This window comes from Mauremys mutica, chromosome 22 (genome assembly GCF_020497125.1).
Source record: "Mauremys mutica isolate MM-2020 ecotype Southern chromosome 22, ASM2049712v1, whole genome shotgun sequence".
NCBI lineage: Eukaryota > Metazoa > Chordata > Testudines > Geoemydidae > Mauremys > Mauremys mutica.
In genome coordinates this window covers 8773437-8794477 of record NC_059093.1, presented here as the reverse complement: position 1 = coordinate 8794477, position 21041 = coordinate 8773437, and the positions used below count along the sequence as shown (strand labels likewise).

The 21041-nt window shown below is 42.6% G+C and overlaps 1 protein-coding gene across 2 annotated transcripts in view; it reads right to left on the bottom strand.

The window, feature by feature from the left end:
- Positions 1-9614: 9614 nt before the first annotated feature.
- Positions 9615-21041, bottom strand: part of SORL1 (sortilin related receptor 1) — a 96068-nt gene continuing 84641 nt past the window's right edge. For both annotated transcript variants that reach the window (XM_044997257.1, XM_044997259.1), the window contains exons 42-48: positions 19842-19961; positions 19574-19738; positions 18616-18790; positions 17927-18033; positions 16583-16775; positions 16032-16244; positions 9615-14785 (exon numbers count right to left, since the gene is read on the bottom strand). In XM_044997257.1, the coding sequence (XP_044853192.1) occupies positions 14718-14785; positions 16032-16244; positions 16583-16775; positions 17927-18033; positions 18616-18790; positions 19574-19738; positions 19842-19961 (1041 nt within the window). In that variant the 3' untranslated portion in view covers positions 9615-14717. The remainder of the gene's footprint in view (positions 14786-16031; positions 16245-16582; positions 16776-17926; positions 18034-18615; positions 18791-19573; positions 19739-19841; positions 19962-21041) is intronic.

The window sequence follows — 21041 nt, the reverse complement described above, 5'->3', positions numbered from 1 at the left end:
TCCTTGTAGTTAGAGTAGTAAGAGGGGAAGATGGTTTCCACCCATGAGTTTAAAAGGACAGTCAGGAAAATTTCTCTGTCTAAAGGATCTATGATGCCTAGTAACTTGGTATCTCAGTTTTTAGGGATTGTAGAACAATTACTATTTTATTATTTATTTGTGTTGTGTTAGCACTTTGGATCCCCTGTCATGGAGCAGGACCTCATTGTGTTAGGTGCTGTACACACACAGAAGAAAAAAATGGTCCCTGCCCTACACTGCCTACAATCTATGTTCTTCTCTGTGGAAGAAGCCAAGTGGTTGTCATATGGGGTGAAATTCACTCCTGTGCAGAGGCCGAGCAAAAGGCCTATGCCCTCAGCATAGGGATCAGACCTCGCGTGGGCTCCCTCCATAGGGATGAGTTTCGTCTGTGGAGGATAGCAGCCATTTCTGATATTCTCCTGGCCAAGGTTGTCACTACTTGTGGCAGGCCAAACTAAAACAAAGGCAGTGTCTTCACTACAGAGACTGTACAGGCATAGCTGTGCCAGCGTAACCCCATAGTGTAGATGCAGCCTACACCAACAGAAGGAGGGATAGATCGGGTTTGAGCACTGGCCTGTTAAACCCAGGGTTGTGAGTTTGATCCTTGAGGGGGCCATTTAGGGATCTGGGGCAAAAATCTGTCTGGGGATTGGTCCTGCTTTGAGCAGGGGGTTGGACTAGATGACCTCCTGAGGTCCCTTCCAGCCCTGATATTCTATGATTCTAAGGAGTTTTTCTGTCAGGGCAGAAGCATAACTCCCTGTCACAGTCAGGACCTTCGCTTTTCATCTCAAATGATAGATGGCACCTCCAACAGCACAGTGCTGGGGTAATGCCTCTGTACTGACTCACCAGGAAAAGTGTGACTTGCTCATGAGTTCTAAATGACACTCTCCGTAATTCAGTTCTGTTCACCTAATGCAACAATCGAGGCAGAAAAGTTGAGTTCTATGTAATTCTGCAATACCTGGGCCAAGTTATTAAACACTTACTTTTTTGTTACATACAGTGACTGCACAATAATTAAGAAAACTAAGTTGGAATCTCGCAAAGCAATTAATTAGACTATTAAAATACGCAGCCATATATATAGTAGACTATGAAATATGCACAGCCAAAATTGGAGCCATTTTCTGGTTCATTAAATATGAGAAGAATTCGCACATTTTAGCCTATTATCTTATCCACAGATGTATACGCACAGCGACTATTTCACACCTTTAATGGCTATTGTAAAAAAAAAATTAAAAAGCCACAAACTTCAGTCATTCTCAGATTTATAATGTGCAGTGGGTCTGGTGCAAGAGAATTGCACAGTGGGGCTGAGTAAAGTGTATGCACATGCTACAGACAGCTGACTGATTACTGTGGCATCTGTGTCAGGTCCTCGTTTCGGGTCCTATCATTATAGGAGAGGAAGGATGGTTGTGTGGTTAAAGCGCTATCCTGGAAGCAGTGACTCAAAAAGATTTAGGGGTTCTGGTGGCTAATCAGGTGAACATGAGCGCCCAGTGTGACACTGTGGCCAAAAGAGCTAATGCGATCCTGGGATGCATAAACGGGAATCTCGAGTAGGAGTAGAGAGGTTATTGTACCTCGGCATTTGGCACTGGTGCAACAGCTGCTGGAATCCTGTGTCCAGTTCTGGTGCCTACAATTCAAAAAGGATGTTGATAAATTGGAGAGGGTTCAGAGAAGAGCCACGAGAATGATTGAAGGATTACGGGGATAGATTCAAAAAGCTCAAACTGTGTATCTTAACAAACATAAGGTTAAGGGGTGACTTGATTACAGTGTATAAATACCTACTTATGGAGAACAAACTCTCCAATCGAGCAGAGAAAGGGAAAACACAATCCAATGGCTGGAAGTTGAAGCGAGACCAATTCAGACTGGGAAAAAAAGTGTTACTTTTGGAAAGAGAGTAATTAACCATTGGAACAATTTACCAAGGGTGGTGGTGGATTCTCCAACACTGGCTATTTTAAAATCAAGATTGGAGGCTTTTCTAAGAGAGGTGCTCAGGGAATTATTTTTAGGGCAGTTCTCCGGCCTGTTATACAGGAAATCAGACCAGATGATCACGATGATCCCTTCTTGTCTTAGAATTTATGAAAAGCGCAGTATGAAGAGGCTTGCAAATGCTGTTGTCTCTCTCCCCATCTCTGCACCGACATCCTGTGTGATCTAGGGCCTGGTCTGTTCACACTTTCTGTCCTTCCGTTTCACCTCTCTCTAAAATGGGGATTACTAGGGAGAGGCCTGGGCGGCTGACTCCTTTAAGATTTGTAAAGTGTATTGAGATGCATGGGAAGAAGAGTGGAAATGCCCAGATACTGCTGTGATGGGGACCGTTAATACTGGCATGTCCATGTTTCAAAAAAAAAAAAAAGAAGATTTTCAGCTATATTTGTCGGGCTTCTGCAATGGGCCAGATACCCTATCCTGCTACTCTTATTCACTGTATCCCTTTTGTCAGGTGAGTAACCCCATGAACAGCCAGACAATTACCCACAAGAGTAAGAAACGCTGTGTAAGTGAGGGTGGGAAGCTCAAACTCCAGAAATCTGGATGGGTTTGATTTTTGCTAAAAAAGCTTTTCTGTCCATTTTTAAGCAAATGATCAGAGTATGCTTATTGAACTACATTACATATCAGGCGCTAATAGTATCTTAGTAAGGACCTCAGGTGATCTATATTAGCATCAGAGACAACTTGTGTCTACCGATAGTGCGGGGGGAGGAGGGACATGACACAGAGTGAGGGCAGCCAGATTCAGCAGTGTTTCTGAGCATGCTCAGTTCATGCTCTAAATAAAGGACACTAAAGCAAGGGATGATGCAAATTTCAAAAAAAAATGAGGACCTACATCTTCAAAGGTTTTGGTTGCCTGACTTGAGATGCCTTGAAAGGGCTGAAAATCACAAAAAAGGTGACCCAAGTAGAGTGCCCAAAATCATACGTTATTACTTTAGTTCTGGACAGACTGGTTCCATTGCTAACACAATGGGGAAAATTACGGAGAACAAGAGTCTTTCCTTGACTTCAGTGGGCTGTAGATCAGGTCCTAAAGTGCATGTGGGAGACTGGATGATCCAGATGCTTGTTAACAGGATAGGGAACCTGTCACTTCTGATGGTGCAGAATCGTCTGAGGTTAGGTAATGCCTGAAAGTTGCTTTTACTTACTGGCCCCCGTATGTTTGGCCTATTGGGAAGCAGGTCCATGGAAACATAGGTTTATGGCAAGAAAACCACTACCAGGACTAGCTCTAATTATCCCCTTCTTGTTAGCAGCCCCACAAGAGAGGCCAAGGACCTGGGAAACTGAGTTACCCTCTCATGCTGAGAGGTCAGGAGGGAGGCATGTTCATAGGGGAAGCTTACCCTGCTGCAGCTCATGTTTACCTGTTCTGAGGATACACAGGGGAGGTCAGTCTTCAGGGCTGTCAACGTGGTCCCTTTCACTAGTGGCCAAATTCACATGAAAAGTTTCAAAAGCAGCCTGGACTTATGGACTTATGTGTTTGAAGGCCACTATTTAGATACCCAAAGGGATGAGAATAACCTCCCGTAGCATTTATATTCCTTTAGAGGGATAAGGAGGAGGTTGTATCAAAGCGTAATAGGAAAACATTACGAAAAGGCTGTACAATCTCCTAAGTAGCTGAATGTGGAGTGAGACTCGAGAACATGGTCTGATCATAAGAGTGTAGGGCTGGGAGTCGGGACTCCTGGGTTCTGCTCCCATGATGTTCTGTGACTTCCTTTGTGACCTTGGGCAAGTCACTTAACTTCTCTGTGCCTGAGCTGCTCTGTAAAATAGAGAGAATGCCTACCTCACAGGAGGGTTCGGAGGCATACTAGCTTGTAAAGGACTTTGAGATCCTTACCCAAAAGATGCCACCATGTACGTTGCAAAGGGTTATTTCCCTTAGTGATTGGCAATAGAGGGCCGCAGTGGAAGTCACAGCGCCCACCGGCCATGCCGAACGATGTTCTGGGGTGTCAGAAAGCGGGTTGACGCTGCCAGGGAAAAATCCCAGCACAAACTGGGAGAGTTCCGCAGGGGCAGGGGCAGGGGGCACAAAGTGAAGGAACCCTCCCCTCATACTCAGCACTTGTGGCCATCTCTGCGGCCTCTGGGCTACAGTGGCCCCTGCAGCTTCTGGAACCCTGCTGACACTTCAGCTTCACTAACCCCATCCCAAGCTCACTCACAGAGACTAACTTGCAGATCCCTTGCATGGGGTTCCCTTGCATGGAGTATCCAGGGCCCTGCACAGCCACAGGGAAGGGAGGCAGGATTTACCTGTACATGCTTGTGGGAGGCTGGGGGAAGGGAAATAGCATCAACACCTGAAGCAGTTGAACGTGACACATTTCGTTGCGCCAGGATATAAATGCCAGAGGGGCAGGTTCCAGTTGGCTGCACTCCTACTGTACATACAGAACCTCCAAGGCCATGTTGCTGCCTGACAACAAATCGATGCTACTGTAAACAACTAGAACAAAGGAGCTTACAAAGAAGAGGGGGAAGGAACAAGGAAAAGGGAGCGATGGAAATCCGATAAGCAGTGAAGGCTAAAACAATGTTGGGAAAAGCTGAATTAGCTCAGCACCTACTCAGACCTGTGCCGAAGCCAGCGACTTGCATATTCCCAAGGCCATTAAGGAAGCCGTGTGGTCTAGGGGATTTAGGCGTAAAAGCAGGCACTTGGGACTCCTTAGTTCTAATACCAGCTTTGCCGCTGGTGTGCTCTGTAGTCTCAGGCTACCCTCAGTGAAATTCACTCCTGTGCAAAAGGTCTACGCACCATTTAGTCCCTCAACAGAGGATCATTTAAATCACCAGATACTGAATAATTTGGGTATTGTCAATGTATTAATGGTCAGACGCGAATGTGCCCTAGATTGTTAGAAGTTGAACGTTGACCGGCATGCTGTTGAAAGCCGTAGATTGGCAGTACGAGCTCTGGTTTTGACCTATGGGCGCATTGTGTAAGTGGTGTCCATACAGCTTATGTGAGTGGGAACCTTGGCTAGTGGTTGAGAGTGGGGATCTGGGAGCCAACGTTCTGGTCTGACTCCCAGCTCTACTACTCACTCAGGCTTTGGTTCTTGGGCCTGTCACTTAAACCACTGCTAAAGCTGAGTCTGGATCCGGATCCAAAGCATGGGGGTCACGTTGCTCCGTGCTTTTGTTCGACCCATGTCGGAGAGGCCAGTGGTGTGCGAATTCCCACACAAGCATTCAGACTAAGCCCATCTCTGCCTCTTAGTATCATTGATCCAGAGCCAACTGCACGTTCCGCACAGTCCAAATATAGAGGAAGATACAGTTCCTGCCCCAAGGAATTAAACCAGACTCAGGTAATAGAGTTCAGATACATCCCATGTCATCTGAAGGACCAAATTTAGGCCTGGACAGGGTGTTTTATTCTCTATATCTTTAATTATTGAAGAGGCCATGAGGAAGAACATTAAGGAATCACTTGAATGGGGACATGCAAGTTGTTTGGTGCATAAAACTCTGTCTGCGTTTACCCGTCTGCAAAGAATCAGTAAAATAATACTCGGTCGACTAACCCAAAATGGCAGTTGTGAGGCTTAATTAAAATCTGCAAGTGCTTTGAGATCCTAAGATTATAGACTCTGTGTACAGTGAATTACACAGGCAAACAAATGTACAATTTCTAGTATATTTGCTAGGATTTTACTTATTTGCAAGGCTCAAGTCAGTTAATACAACCTTAAAACGTAATTTGTTTATAAAGAATATACACATTCTTCTGTCAGAAAATTTAGCTATAATGATAATTTGGATATCTGTAATCTACTTAAGGCATAAAAATCTCAAATAAGTCAATAAATATAGCACACAAACATGTGCTGTAAATCTAGATAGTCTATGTGTAACTTTTTCAAGATTTTTCACCTGACCCCCAGGAAATGTGGCACTGATTCTAATGGAGCGGAACACCAGAGGAGGTAAATTTAAAACCGTGTACAAATAAAGGTAACCTCAGCAAAAGGCAAGCATGTAGCAGTAGAATCACAACAAGCAGACAGTGCATGTTTGGTGTCTGACAATAGCAGCATGCGTGACTGGAAATGCTCTTTCCTTATAAACCAAAATGCCCACTGGTACGGCTTATTAACACTAATCTTCAAAGAGACACCCAGTCCAGAGGTTCAATACATAAATTCAGTTCCACTCTAGCAAGATTCATTTGTACAAAGTGCCATTGTTACTGATGACCATGGATTGGCTCTGTGCGTGTGTGTGTGTGTCAGTCTTTTATATTTCCCCTTCCGTGTGTGTGTGTGTGTGTGAACCTTTTATATTTCCCCTTCCACTTGCATACGGAGTATCCAAAACCCCTCAGTAATGTGCCTCCGATGCATAGTTTACATGTGACAGTGCTGCATTTGAACTTGCACTGACTCGGCTCAGAGTGGATTGGGTTAAACGGAGTATTACAATGCCAAGAGCTCATCTGGAACTAATAATTTTGGAGGCCACCAAAAGTGAAGAAGAGAGAGAAGTGAAGGGGGAGAGGGGAAAGGTACCTAGTTTCAGTTTGATGCGCTGTAAAATAAGGCTTATGCTGCCATCTACTGGACCTGTGCATTACTGTGCACAGAACTGATTCTTCATTTAATATTTCCATTTGGACTGGATCATACACAGAATTGATTATTCACTCTCTAGCCTGTTTTGTTTTGGAAGTAGCCCACTCAGAGCTCTATATGCTCTACCCTGTCACCAGCTCTGTAGAAGCATAGCTGGAGTCAGGCTTGCTCTTTTCTAACTCCATTGTTGAGCATCCAGTGGGTCAGCTGCAAAGGGAACAGACCCATATTTCCATCTTAGCTCAGTTTTGTATTGCTGCCACTTACTTAAGATTCATCCCCATGGAACGAGCTTTGCCTTTAATTTGTTGAAATGTTAACAAAGCACTAGGCTATTGCCTGCAAATGGCAGCAGCACAAATCACAGGACACAACCAGAGCTGAAGACACCACATCTGTTTCGGCTCAGAAAGGGGGACTGGTCCCACTCTTTAGCCCCACCTGCTGGAGTTGGCTCAGACAGTCCAGAGCTCGTCTGCCAAATCAGACAATAATTGTGGTCTATTTATTTACAGTGACTGGAACCTAACAAGTCCTTGGCATATTCTTCAAGGTCAAGGCATTTGAGGCCCTTTTTCCCCCCCACTTTCATCACCCTTGGTTGCCTTATATTCGTCGTGCTTATTCTCCCAGAAGACCTGTGCTTGCAACACATAGCTCGCAGCCATTGCTAGCGCTCAGGGCAAGGTTACATAAGTGTATGGGGAAAGTGATGCTGTGGATTCAGCTAGATGAGCTGAACTATCCTGTCATCCTATCAGCTCAGACACTAGGCTGAAGAGGCCATTGTACCTGAATATCTAGACAGATCAGCTATGAGCTGGGTAAAGCAGTTGCTGAGCCGGGAATTACTCAAACGGGCTTCTACTAAAGAGAGGCTGATTTTGAGATTAAGGAACAGGAGTGGGACTCGGGCCTCCAGCGTTCTTTTCCTAGTTCTGCCAATGGCTCCGTTTGACCTTGAGAAATCCATTTCGCCTATCGCTGCCTCAGCTTTCCCCATCTCTGAAATGCACGGTCTGCCTCTGAGTGTCATGAGGCACATCCTCTCAATGATGGTAAAGCACTTTGAGATCTTTGGCTGGAAGGTGCTGCCTCTGCAATTAGCCCAGGTACATTTTGTAATAGTAACTAGCAGTCCTGCCCAGACCTGCTTCTCTCTAGGTGTGAGCTCCCAGCCCTCTTTCCTTGCTCCCCTCTGGCTCTGTGCTCCAGCTCCTTTCCCTTGTGGCTGATGTGGCCTCATCTTGCCTGTGGTATCTCTGCCTCCTGCCACCACCTAGTGGCCTCTTTTCAGCGTGACTCTGGCACAATGACTCCCACTTCAGCGCAAGCAGTACAATCCTCTCTTTTTAGCACCACATGTTCAGTCCTAGGCACCTTGGCGTGGGAGTGCAAATCAGTGGAGCCTCAGCTGGACTTGACACTGGACATTTTGGGGATGTGGGCTTATGTTTATGGGAAAGAAAGAAACCTCACATCCTAGAAGAGCCCTGCGCTGTTTTTCCGGTGTCTCACGTAGCTGGGTTGCGAGGCACATACCCAGAGTCAGGGTTTTGATTTTTTAGAACCAATCTTTCTTCTTGCAGACCCTTTTCTTCCCACCGACAGTGACGACTGGGACAGTTGGAAGCTGCGTTCTCTTAATCTTAAAACCAAGCTCTAGTCCTGCTTTGGAGTTATTTTTTCCCACATATTTCCTGTCAAGAGGGGTTAACACAAACACTGGTGCCAGGGCAAAAGAAGCTTGGGTCACAGAGAGAAGGAACACATGAACCAGTTCTTCAGCTGTTGTCTTGATGGCAGAGTTCTTCTGTTTCTTAAAATGCTTCATGCCTGTCAGGAAATACTTTTGCAATTCTGGCTTTGCTCTGCTCCCAGCCCCTGGTGTGATAGCTATTGTGCTTAGTTTGCTGTGCTGGGCTCCGGATGGGCAAAATGGGATTATTATTTATTTTTATTGTGGTGGGAGTCCCGGCTGTGGGCTCCAGGACCCTATTGTGCTTGGTGCTGTATGAACACAGCACGAAAGGCAGTCCCTGCTCCAAAGAGCTTACAACGTAACTATAAGATGAGCCAAAGGTGGAGACAGACAGATGGGAGCGTAAGGAAAAAATAAGACACTCTGCACCTCAGTATCCTCATCTGTGAAATGGGAGTAACAAGACTGACTTGTAGATCTTCTGATAAAAAGAGCTGGGTAATACATGTATTATCATAATAAAAATACAATGTAAATACAGTCAGGAAGTTGAACAGATGTGCAGGTCTCCAGCTATGAGACTTTCTGTCCTTATGCATGTATTGTTTCACCTTCTCATGTCCTCCTGCTCTAGATGCTCACCTTCTCCATTTTTTCAGATATTAGGGTGCAGTGGCCTGGGGGGGTGGGGGCGAGGAGAAAGCCAGTGGCTTAAGCTTCTTGGGGTAGGAACACATCTTCTCTGTTTGTACTGCGCTTGGCACAATGGGGAACATCCATCACACGAACATGCACATGGGTGAGATTCAGTGCTGTGCACTGTATTGTAAGCCCCAAAGCAGCGTCATCAACCTCAAGAGTTCAAAACCCGTAGGTCAGGTTCCCCCAAAATCTTGACATTGCCTTGAAAATCATGAGTTTTTGAGAAATTAATGAGTGTTATGTTCTTTAGAGGTCATGTTTACAAACTTATCTCTGTAACCACAAGGGCTAGAAACTTATTTTTTAAAGGAAAGCTGAGAATCTTATATAATCATATGACTTCAGGAATTGAGACTTTAAGGAAAACAAATACCATGAGCCTTGTGATTAAAACCATGAGAGCCGTCATCCCTTAAGTGAGAATAGCTGGCATGCCACAGTGGGTCAATTTCAAACTCTGTCATTGACAACTCTATTTACAAAATACATCCTTTAAAGTTTAAAAAAAAACCAAAAAACAAAACAAAAGAAAAATCCGTGTTCAGAAATAGCATCAAACACATTTTTATTGTACTCCAAAAAATAACTCAAGACATGTGTAGAACAGATTTTTTTAACATTCGTTTTCTTGACTCAATTTTTATTTATTCAGTGAAAAAAGTTTGACATTGAAAGACAAAAAAATCCTTCAAAATTGTGCAATAAGATACTAAAGTCTGCAGCAGAAATCAGATGACTGAAAAAACAGAGAAAAGCAATTGAAATGATAAATGTCTAAACATCACTTTAAGAGCTTACAGAGGTGAAGCTAATGCTGATGAGAATGGATGAGACAGATTGCCTATACTGGGTGCTGAAAGTTTAGAATGATCACTGGTTATACATATAAAACCCTTGAAGTTGGCACTATAAGTGAAGAAGCTCTCTGGATCCAAGGTTACTAATTCAATTATTCCAGTCACATTCTGAAGTCCATTTGAAAGAGATGTGGAATTTGTATAGGAAAATATTATTCTTGTCTTTCTTGAATAGTTTCTAAAGTTGTACTGACAAATCACCTAAATCTTTCATTAAATCTTTTGAGGTCCCTGTAAACAGATAAAAACATGCTGATTCTTTGTGTGTGCCTCTGTGGCACAAGGCTGTACTGTTTTGGAAGGAGAATGTTTAGCATCCTAGAGACGGAAGCCCCTTTGTCCACAGAGCGTGATCAGTGGTGGCGCAAGCTATGCCTGCCTCACCAATGTTACTTCACACTAGCCCTGGAGAGACCATCTCTAGGTCTGAGAAGAAAGTTCAGTCTCCATGACTCCTGGCCATGTAGTTTTGGATTCTCTGAGTCTGGAAACCGCTTTACTAATTAGTGCTGTATTGTGGATAGGTTTTAATGTTGTGGCTACCTGTCTACTGAGAAATGGACAGAGCTCTTCCAACTCATTTACCAAATACTGATTTGTGCTGGATTCAGTCTGGTGAAAATACCATTAACCGGTAGTACCATTCTGCTAGAAAGCCAAGAAGGGTAAATATGGGTTTTGGTAATCAGGATTTTCATGATCCTACATGTATAATACAGTTTTGATCTATGACTGCGAGATCGAAATCTCTTCATGTGCCAGTTCTACATGCAGAATGTATACTGCAGTTAGTGGAGGTGCTACATATGAAATCAGTGTAGTATTTTCAGCAGATCACCATTTTATGGACGAGGCTTTTGCTATACAGGGAACTGAAGTAATTTGTTCACGGTGAAGGGAAAAACTGGACCTGGTTTCATTTTCCTGAAGGGGCCCTCAGATTTCAAGATTAGGAAATTTTCACTCCATGCATCTGAAGAAGTGGGGTTTTTTTACCCATGAAAGCTTATGCCCAAATAAACCTGTTAGTGTTTAAGGTGCCACCGGATTCCTAGTTGTTTTTGTGGATACAGACTAACACGGCGACCCCTCTGAAGTTTAGGAAATGGTATCTCCATGTATATTTCACCATATAATATCAAAAGCCAAAGGGCCAACACAGTGAAAAGTTGTTGCCTTTAGTTCAAATGGACTTAAGAGTGTCAGCTTGCTTCTAGTGTGTGTTGTGAACAATAAAACAGACTCAAATGTTCAATCGGGGTTAAATAACTGGAAGTCACCATAACCAGGGTACAACTGACAGCCTTTTAGCTGAAGTATTCAATAGTTTTGTTTTGTTACAGTAAGGAAAAGCCCAGTCACCTCCCAACATTTAGGGTAACAATTCGCTTCACATTTCATAAAGCTACTGAAACAAAACAAGAACAAAATCTGGATCTGTATTGTGTGTACCATATTTACAACAAGCCCCGCCCATATCTGTGAACAAGATTCTGTGCTTCCAAAGTTCATAAAAAATATACAATTTACCCATAACTGCATCGATCTTGCTCATGCTCCCCAGAACTTATTATTTTCTATTTATATAAAATACACTAGCCCTGTAAGGCTGCTTTGCCAACAGCACAGTGGTTATTTTTGCTATAAGGGAAAGTTTTGAGGGTGAGGATATTTCTCCATTACAGCACTATTCACACAAGGTGAAATTCACCCCCAGGAGAGCTCGCACAAGGTCTGTGACCTGCTTAAGTGCCATTTAAACCCTTCAGCGAGCAAAAGCAATGCTCAAGCAAATGTGCAGACCCAGTGCCCTGAACTTTATTCCACACACATTGCATTAAATGAGGCACTGTTAACCAAGAGTGATTTTCATTTGCAACAAAGTGTTTCAAACTGGAAACAGTCTGTTTTGTACAGCTGAGAAGTGAATGCAGTGAAACGAGACTAAGTGAGCAGAAATGATCAGTCACCCAAGCTGAAGTAGGTCTTTAACTTCAAAAGTTTGAAAACATCAGACTGAGGTATCGTCATAGCGTATTTAAAGTGGCCATGAGGTTAGTTATTGGAGTTGGTCCTTAGTGTGTGTTTCCCTATATAGGAACAAAAGGCAATAGGCCAAATTCTGCTTGCCTTACTCGGGTGAGTAGTTCTACTGAAGTCAATGGGACTGCTTACATGAGTAAAGAATACAGGATTTGACCAATATCAGTGTTCTATAGACACACACACCCCTTTTGAGATACTGTTATGCTAATTTTTTTAGTGATTGTGCATAAATATCTGTTTAATAAGAAATAATAACCAAATCCCTGGGTTCTCTTTCTTTCTTTTGGCCATTTCCCCACTTTTCAAGTATTTGAATCTTTCAATAATCTAGGAATTTGACACTCAGGGTCAGATTTTTGATCTTGGGTACACTAGTGTAAATCAGGAGTGATTTCATTTACACCACAGTTTGCTGAAGTTACTCAAAAGTTGTATCTCAGAATAGCATCTGGCCCTCAAACCATGTTAAAAAAGCAAGTCACAACTCTACAAGCTTAAAATAAAGAAGCAGTGTCCACAAAATCCCATTCAATTCTGGTCCCCCAGAAAAAGAAAAGAAAAGAAAAAGAACCAATTTGTCACTTGGGAATGACACTCTGTCAGTAGCTGAAAATATATTTAGTATTTCTTTTAGTGTATTGAACCATACAGAACTTCTACTGTTTATACATTTTCTTGTTTGAAATTAAATGAGCCCCTTGTTTATCTAAACATAGTTGACCCTTCTGTTCTCACTCTATCCATAGGAAGACTGCAATTATATTTTCAAGTTACACAACAAAGATACTTTTGGTTAAAATAAAATATTTATATCATAACAAGATGACACATTATATTTTACTGGTGTAAAGCTGATAGGCTTTGCATATACGAAGTATGTATAGATGTGATCCGTGAACACTCACTCACATCATTTGCTCTCCGGCTGGCAAGTAGTTTTGACTCAGTGTGGTGGGATTCAAACTCTACTGTCACAAAGAAGCTAGACAATGGTACCAGACGTTTTTAACTGCTAACGTTTAGCTTGGTAGCCAATGGTGTGTCTACAGTAAGTGCATGACAGATAGTGGTCTGAATATATATGTTACTTCTGACGTTGAAGTTAAAACCACAGCTACTTTTAGGAAACAGCAACGAAGGAAATATAGTATCCTTTTGTAACCCCAAATGAATTCAGATTTTCAGATAAATATAGCTTCAGAAGACTGTGGAAACCCTGCAATCAAAGCACTTTCTCTAGTTTTAGCTAGCATGTCCTCACCCTCCACCCCAGCTGCCCATCAATGTATTAGCATCTTAAAGAAGTCCAATAGAGGAAACATGTTTGTCTAATTGCATTTGACAGCATGTATTGAAATGTGTTTTTAAAGACAGTTAGTGGTCACTTTTCCTGTTAGTTTCCAATTTTTGTCAATAATATATGTAACTAAAGGATCAGGCTGCAAACGAAGGGCAAAGTTAGCAAATCCACTACCGTATGTAACCCTAAAGCATTTAGGACAGTGCTGGTGATGCACAGAACTACATGGACTGTAGTTCTGTTAGGCAGAAAGTAAGGGCCAGAACTGAAAATTTGGGGGCTTAGAGTTAATCATCTAAATCCATGTTAACGGCCAGATCTCTAACCAGTTACACACAAGTAACTTCACTCATGGGACTAGTACTCTGGAAGTCAGTGGTACTAACATGTGTAAAGTTACCCACGTGCACAAGTATTTGCACAATCTGGACCTTAATCACCTAAATTAGACACTAACTCAGCAATGTACTTAAGTATGTGCGTAACTCTATGGACATGAGTGGTGATTTCCATGGGGAATATTTACGTGACTATTGGTAGACACATACCTAAGTACTTTGACTGACTCGGGATCAAAAAGTGGCATGACTGACTCTGTCCCTGAAGCCAGTGGGAGCTGTGGGTCCCCTTTCTGAAAATCAGGCCACTTACATTTTAAGTCTTTAAGTAGATCTCACTTTAGGCCGGCAGGTCTGATTCAGGAAAGCACCGAAGCCTAAGTCCCAATGAAAGCAATGGGGTTTAAGTACATGCTTAAAGGTAAGAAATGGCTGAAGTGCTTTGCTCAATTGGGCCCTAACGTTTTAAAATTTTGACCCAGTTTTTTAATAATGGGGGGAATTAAAATTAACCTTTTTTTTTAATTATTATTATTATAGTAACAATGATTGTGATACCAAAAATCTACTGCCGGGCAAGAGAAAGTGGCGCACATTCTGTACAATGTGCACAATGTCTGACGACGCTGAAAATATGATCAAAAGCATATTTCCCAATAAATTAACACAACAAAAATACTTTCATATAAAACAAAGTCCAAAGGATTTTTTTTAAAGTAAATGTAAAACCTTCAGGGACTATATTACTTGTCTCCCTCTCTCTCTATATATATATAATCTCCTGAATTTTTTAAAATAAATTTCTTATTGTCTTAGAAAAATAAAAAGAGTAGCCAATTTAGTCAACAGAAAACATCTCACAGACTTAAAAGCATGCCCAGCAAGCACAGCCTTGTAAGACTAAATTAATGTTAAAACAAAGCAATTCATTTCTAAATCAACCTGGTCTGCAGTTCACAGTTGATTACTACAAAGTGTATTTTTTTAATTATTTTTTGGCCCATATAAAAATAATGTATTGCAACTCAAAGTGCATTTTTAAAATAAACCATCAACTATTTTTATCAAATAAAATATTTACACCATTTGGTTTACAGTCAGAAATGCGCTTCATGCGATGACCATGGGAACATCATCTGAGAATCCAGTTATCATAGGGGCTTCGTCGTCGTCCTCTCCTGGAAAGGAAACAGAACACTCTGTCACATAGCTATGGTAGTTCCATGCATTCTAAGAGCAGAAGGGACCATTACATCATCTCGTCTGACCTCCTGCAGAACCCAGAAAAAATGTAGCGGAGCAGGCTAAGCAAGCACTTGACCATCTGAGCCAATTTCCCCTCCCTAACTGAAGTAGCAGAGGACAATTTGCTTCGTGTTGTAGATTTCGGTTCAAACACAGCAGTTTTGTGTGAATAGGAGACCTTGGAGTAACAATAATAAAAAAGCTGCTTATATTTATGTAGAACCTGATCCACCACATGGGATCACACCCTACCAACAGACTTCAACTGGAACAAGAACAAATCCACAGAGACTCATCCCAAAGCGCCCCCCACCCCCACCCCCCCAGAACCCAAAATAGAAGTTAGGTGCCTGTTCTGCTCCCATTTAAGTCAATGGAAGTTCTACAGGAGGTGGATACAGCCTGATATACACACACAGGAATGTATTTGCCATTGAATATACAGCCATCTCTGGGGTGGAGGTGGAACTGGGACAATTTTGGCTGAGTACTCTCGGATTCTTACAGTGAGTGTTCCATGGGATCTGTAGTGTCCTCTCAGTACAAACATGGTACTAGATTCTCTGCTGGCTTCAATTGAGTCCAGTGGAATTATGCTAGCAGAGAGTTTGTTCCAGAGGTCTTAAACCTTTGAAGTGCATGGGAATCTTGTCTCCAATGGGCATAGGGTGAAAACCCCAACATAGTAAGCTGCATGGAATTCTCAATTTATCTGACTCGGAAGGATGAAGTGGCTGGGCTGGCCCTGTTAGGGGTTGAACCTGTGCTCCCATGTACTGAAAATGCCAAGAGATGGTAGATAAGAAGGGAGAAAGAGAATGCATCTGTCCAGCTCTGTACATCCTTCTTGGTCAGAGCTGTGCATGTGATTTGCCATGTTTGTGCATGGCTGAGAGGGCAGTCAGTGGGGTTGCTCGCATGCTGTACAGATTACACCCTTGTAGATGTCTGTGAGAGAAGTTGAGCCTAGAGCCAAGGGTAGATGGGACAGGAGCTGCAAATAATGCTGCTTTGGCCACATAAAATTGTGCGTCGCTTGCAGGCTGCTCCCTAAAACTGAAATGTGATCAGGAACTACAGTAATTTCAACCACACAGGTCAATGGATCAGGAGAGCTTCAGTGGATACAGATCCACAAACCTCTCACAAAATTTCAGGACATGGAATAGCACTACTTACCTAAATCGTCACCGGAAGAGAATATGGCTGACCCAAGGCGGGAGCTGTAGTGGCTGTTTGCAAAGGCAGTGAAGCTATTCTGCAGTCTTCTGTGTCTCATGTATAATACAACAAACCCTATTCCCATGGTCACAAGCAATAGGAATAATATCGGGACCACGATGGCAGCTACATCTGTGGATTTCCCACTTTTAGACGCAGAGGCATCTTCACCTATGAATGGGAAAAAAACCTGCCATTTGCAACTGCTACTTTACAGTGTTAGGTAACTGCTATTTTTCAGTCTCCCGAAGATCTGCCGGTGGAATAATGAATCTGCATGGTGTAAAATCACCGTAACATTTAAATCCTGCTAACCGTGGTGATCTCCTCTAGATCCCTCTAGCAGAACACAAACACAGATTTTATTAACAATATGATATTTCATTAACTCCTGGGCCTGACGAGCACACAGTAAAAAAAACCAACAAAACAGCTTTTGTTTTCGTATTTAAAGGTTAGGCTTTGATGTTGTCTGGGTGAAGGCAGAAACACAATGAATGAAAACGTACCCGTTCCTAGTTCATCATACAGAAGAGTAGCAGGCTCCCCACACATCTGTCCGCTATAAAGACATCGGGCCTGCACTGTGAATGAATAGTTGTGGCCTATCTTCAGGTTGGAAATTTTGAAGAAGTTCTCTGTGGTGTTCCCAAGATAAGCTGTGATATTCATCGTGCTGTCAAACATGTGTATCTCGTAACCCTGATGTACGGGGGGGGGAGAAAAAAACGCAGAGAATAAAACCCAGATTACTCGGTTCTTCAGCTGCCGTTCAGTGTTTGCTACTTCTGACACCGTTTTAAACTTCTTTTTGCTAGTGTATTTAGCCCTGTTGATACCCCATTGACAGCAATAGTGCAATCTTTCTTCAGGAAACCCTGTCAATAAGCTTCAACCCTGACCCGGAGTGACTAATCTAGAGCTAAGAGATTTCAGCCTCCATGGATTACTCAGTGCTTAGCATCTCCCTGAAATTGTCAAAGAGGGAATGACGCTTTTGTGACATGGACACCCATCCACTAGGAACTGGATTGAGAGCACCAGTAATTCATTCCCCATAGATCTTCTATCAGTCTTTAGATAATACTTTTCAGGCACTACTGCTGTGGTGACCTACACGTGAAAGGCCTTGTGTGCTACTCCCATTCCCTTTGACGATTTGATTGCCCCATGTAGTAGACATTTTCAGGAGGAGGGTGATGTCCTCAAAAGCCAATGGAATGGGTCTCATATCATTAATGAATAAACAAAGCTACCTGTATGCAGGAGGAATATCAGGAAAACTTTGTGGAATAGGGTGTACTGCCCTTTTAATGATTTTATGAAGACACCCCTCCTAGGCCAATGCTACTCTATTCCAGGTTTTCCTTGAACAATACCTGTAGGATGGGGCTCTGGGTCAGCGAGGGGGAAGAACTGGCAGAGAAGCAATCTGGAGTTTATTAAAAACACCAGAATGCTGACCCTAGCTCTGAGTCCTGAGGGTGGCGTTCCATAAGCAGGGAGGATGGGCTAAGAACTTGCCTCTCCCTTCAGTTTATCCTGGTTCCTGGTGGTTCTAGGTCTTTCACCTCCAACAACAGGAGACAAAGGCAGGTTGGGTAATGAAGTTTACTGGAACAGCTGTATGGTAGTGCTAGTGTGGAGCAAGGCATGCTGGGAAATAAGGGAGATACCTCTCTATCTATCTATCCACACACAGACGGACATGCATATACATACACAGACACGCACGTTCGTGTAGTGTGGTCTCAAACCATTCTGTAAAACGTCATTCATTTCACCTCTAAACAAACCAGCTTCTTAGTTAAAAATACGAATAAATAAAAACCAAAGCAAACTTTGGGACTTACCCGGCTTTCGTTAAAATTACTTTCTTTCAAGGCTAAACTCTTCCAAAAAAGCAGAATATGATCATTTTCCGTTATAATTTTTAAGGCATCTGGTGCAGAGAGTGAAACTGCAAATGGGGAAAATGGGCAAACACCTCACTTATCAATGTCTCTATTTTTAGAAACTGGAATAAACAAGCTCACTACTGAGAGTTTATATATCTATATATCTATATCTTATATTCAGCACCGTATTCTGTATACACTGACATGACACACAGGACCTGCACCACTGAAATCAACGAGAGCTTTGTAACTGGTATCAATGGGAGGAACAGATGGCTAGGAGATATTCTGTTTCCTCACTCTGACAAAAAGGACATTTTTAATTCCTCCATTTTAAGCAGGTGAAAAATTCCCTGCCTGCCACTTTTACTGACTGCCCTGTATTAAAGGGTTTTTTATTGCTTTTCCTGGGAGTTGCAGAGACTCAGTATCTCTCAGGATCAGGCCTCAAGTATGGAAGATGGACTGGATGGCATAGGAACACGGGAGTCTCAAGCCAGATTAGATCAGTGGTCCATCTAGCTCTATATCCTGCCTCCAACTATGGGCGGTATTGGGTGTTTTGGTGAAAGGTGCTAGGTTCCCCTAGTTGACAAGCATGCAATAACCTGCCACACTATCCAATGTTAATACTCTTTCCTTACCTGTGGTAATTTTCATACTGGATTCTTTGCTCATGTTTCCGAGTTGAACAATTATATGATATTTTCCTCCTGGGTCCAGCTTTTTAATGGTGTATTCCACTGTGCTGTTACGGGTTTTCACCTTGTAGATTTTATCTGTTTTTTTAATTAAATCTTTTACTGCGACAGCATACAGCTGCAGGGAGGAAAATGACACACACTGAATGACGGAAGCTCCTACTTCCCATCCAGTGGCTGGTGATATAAAATGCCAGTTAGCACATGAGACTTGGGGCAAGAACCAAATTTAACAAAGCCTTCTATGTGTTGGAAACTTGTGAAGCCAAGTGGGATTTCAAACTTTGTATAGTGCATTATTAGCAGCAGATGGACCAACATCCCAGAAAGCTATTTACTGACCCGCTAAATCTAGCAGCTGGGGAATAAGATACTTTTTCTTTTTTTTCATGTCTGCACTTTGTGTTGTAGTTCAATGTAAAATACAATCTTTTGCAATGTTTACATTCAATTTAAGATACCAGTTTTACAAGGAGGATTTATAGCTCTTGTATTATAAGATATACAATAGTAGTATCCCAGCTCTTTCATACCACTTTTCATCAGCAGATCAGCATTATCTCAGAGCTTTACAAAGGATGTGGGCATCATTGTCCCCATTTTACAGATAGGGAAATTGAGGCACAGGGAGCTGACATCACTGACCCAGCAGGCCAATGGCCCAGGGTCTGATTCTGATCTGAATGCCCCTTTGCAAATGCATTGACTTCAGTGGAGTTAGTCCTGAGTTACCCCAAAGCAAGTGAGATTAGAATCAGGACCACTAAGATGCTGAATGCTCTCCGTTAGGAGAGCACTGATCTTGCAGTTAGAGTGGATATCTCCCAAATAGATCCTAAAGCACTTTACAGAGTTGAGTATCCTTTTCCATCAGCGTAAGTCATGTGCGCAAAGGTATTACCATATCCTGGTCAGGCGAATCGTAGGGCGACTCCCACTTGATGACCGCAAATGTCTTTCTGGTGAGCACAGAATGCAGATGCCGAGGGGGAAGTCTATTGTCCGGTATCATCTTCACCACGATGTAGTCGGAAGGTGGTCCTTGGTATGGAGACATCACACGGACCTTAAAGTGGCAGCATGCTGGTTAATATCATGGCTTAAGATTTCAGTAGCAAACGTTAGTCCAGGCTGTATGTGTGCGAAGAGTAAACAGAAAAGCATCCTACCAGAAACAGGTACTGCTCATCCCTGTTCACGATCACAGTGATGTTGTGTAAAGCAGTGGTGGTGTTATGAGGGTTTCTATATAGTTCCAGGAACGATGTGGCATAGAAAACACCATAGACCTGTAGAGAAGAACAAAGAAGAGGCTACTCAGCAGCTCTGCTCCGCAGCTGTGGGGGATATAACCTACCAAATGATCCAGACTGTGATTAAATCTAGGGTCATGTATTACTGTCTAGGACCAAAGTGGTGCTGGAAATTTAGCATGTGGCACAGCCTCCCTCCCTTTGAATCTATAATGTCCCGATGTCACAGCATGGTGTTTTGTTTTGAGGTGGAAGTGTTCCTGTCCTTTGAGGAGACAAAAAACATTGGTCCAGACCAACTAGGGTCATGAAAGATCCCATGGAACCTTTGATACATCAGAGGGAGTTAAATGTGTATATTGCAGTTGTCCAAGTTACAGTATGGACATCCACAGTCTGCCTAAATGCCCTAGCTGGATGCTGCCTTCTTCACTCCCTGTCTTAACTGCTGTGCGCTGTTCCACCTCTGGTATCTAGCAAGGATGGCCAGGTAGCCTTACAAAGAACTCATCCACTTTAGCTAATCATATTCAAGATTGCATATGATAGTACGGTGAACCTAATCACGGCCAGTAGGGCAGTGATACTCAGACCTCAGTGGTTCCAGAGCCAAATTAGTGATCAACATTACCCATAACAGCCACCGTTGCATGAATTTGCTGTTTCATTTCCTATAGTACTAGATATATATACTATAGTACTAGATATTCATATTTAAACAGTGCGAAAGCGGAAATATTTAGCATATATATATATATAAATCTAAATATATATATTATTCTCACAGCAAAATGACTGGCCAAGTATTATTATTTTTATCAACTACAATTGGTTAATAACATAGAAAAAAGCATCCTGATTGGTTAATAACTTAGACTGATTAATAATTAAACCCCACACAGTGTTTTAATATCATGTGCTGCAAAGAGCCGCAGGAAACACATTAACGAGCCACCTGCAGCTCACAAGCCTCAGTCTGAGTATCACTGATTGAAAGGCCAAGGGCCTGTCGTGTTAGGCGCTGTACAATTATCTGAAACAAAGACAGTCCTTGCCCCAAAGAGCTTGCAATCTAAGAGGATACTTGATGTGATCTGCATCGTTTTTCAGACATAT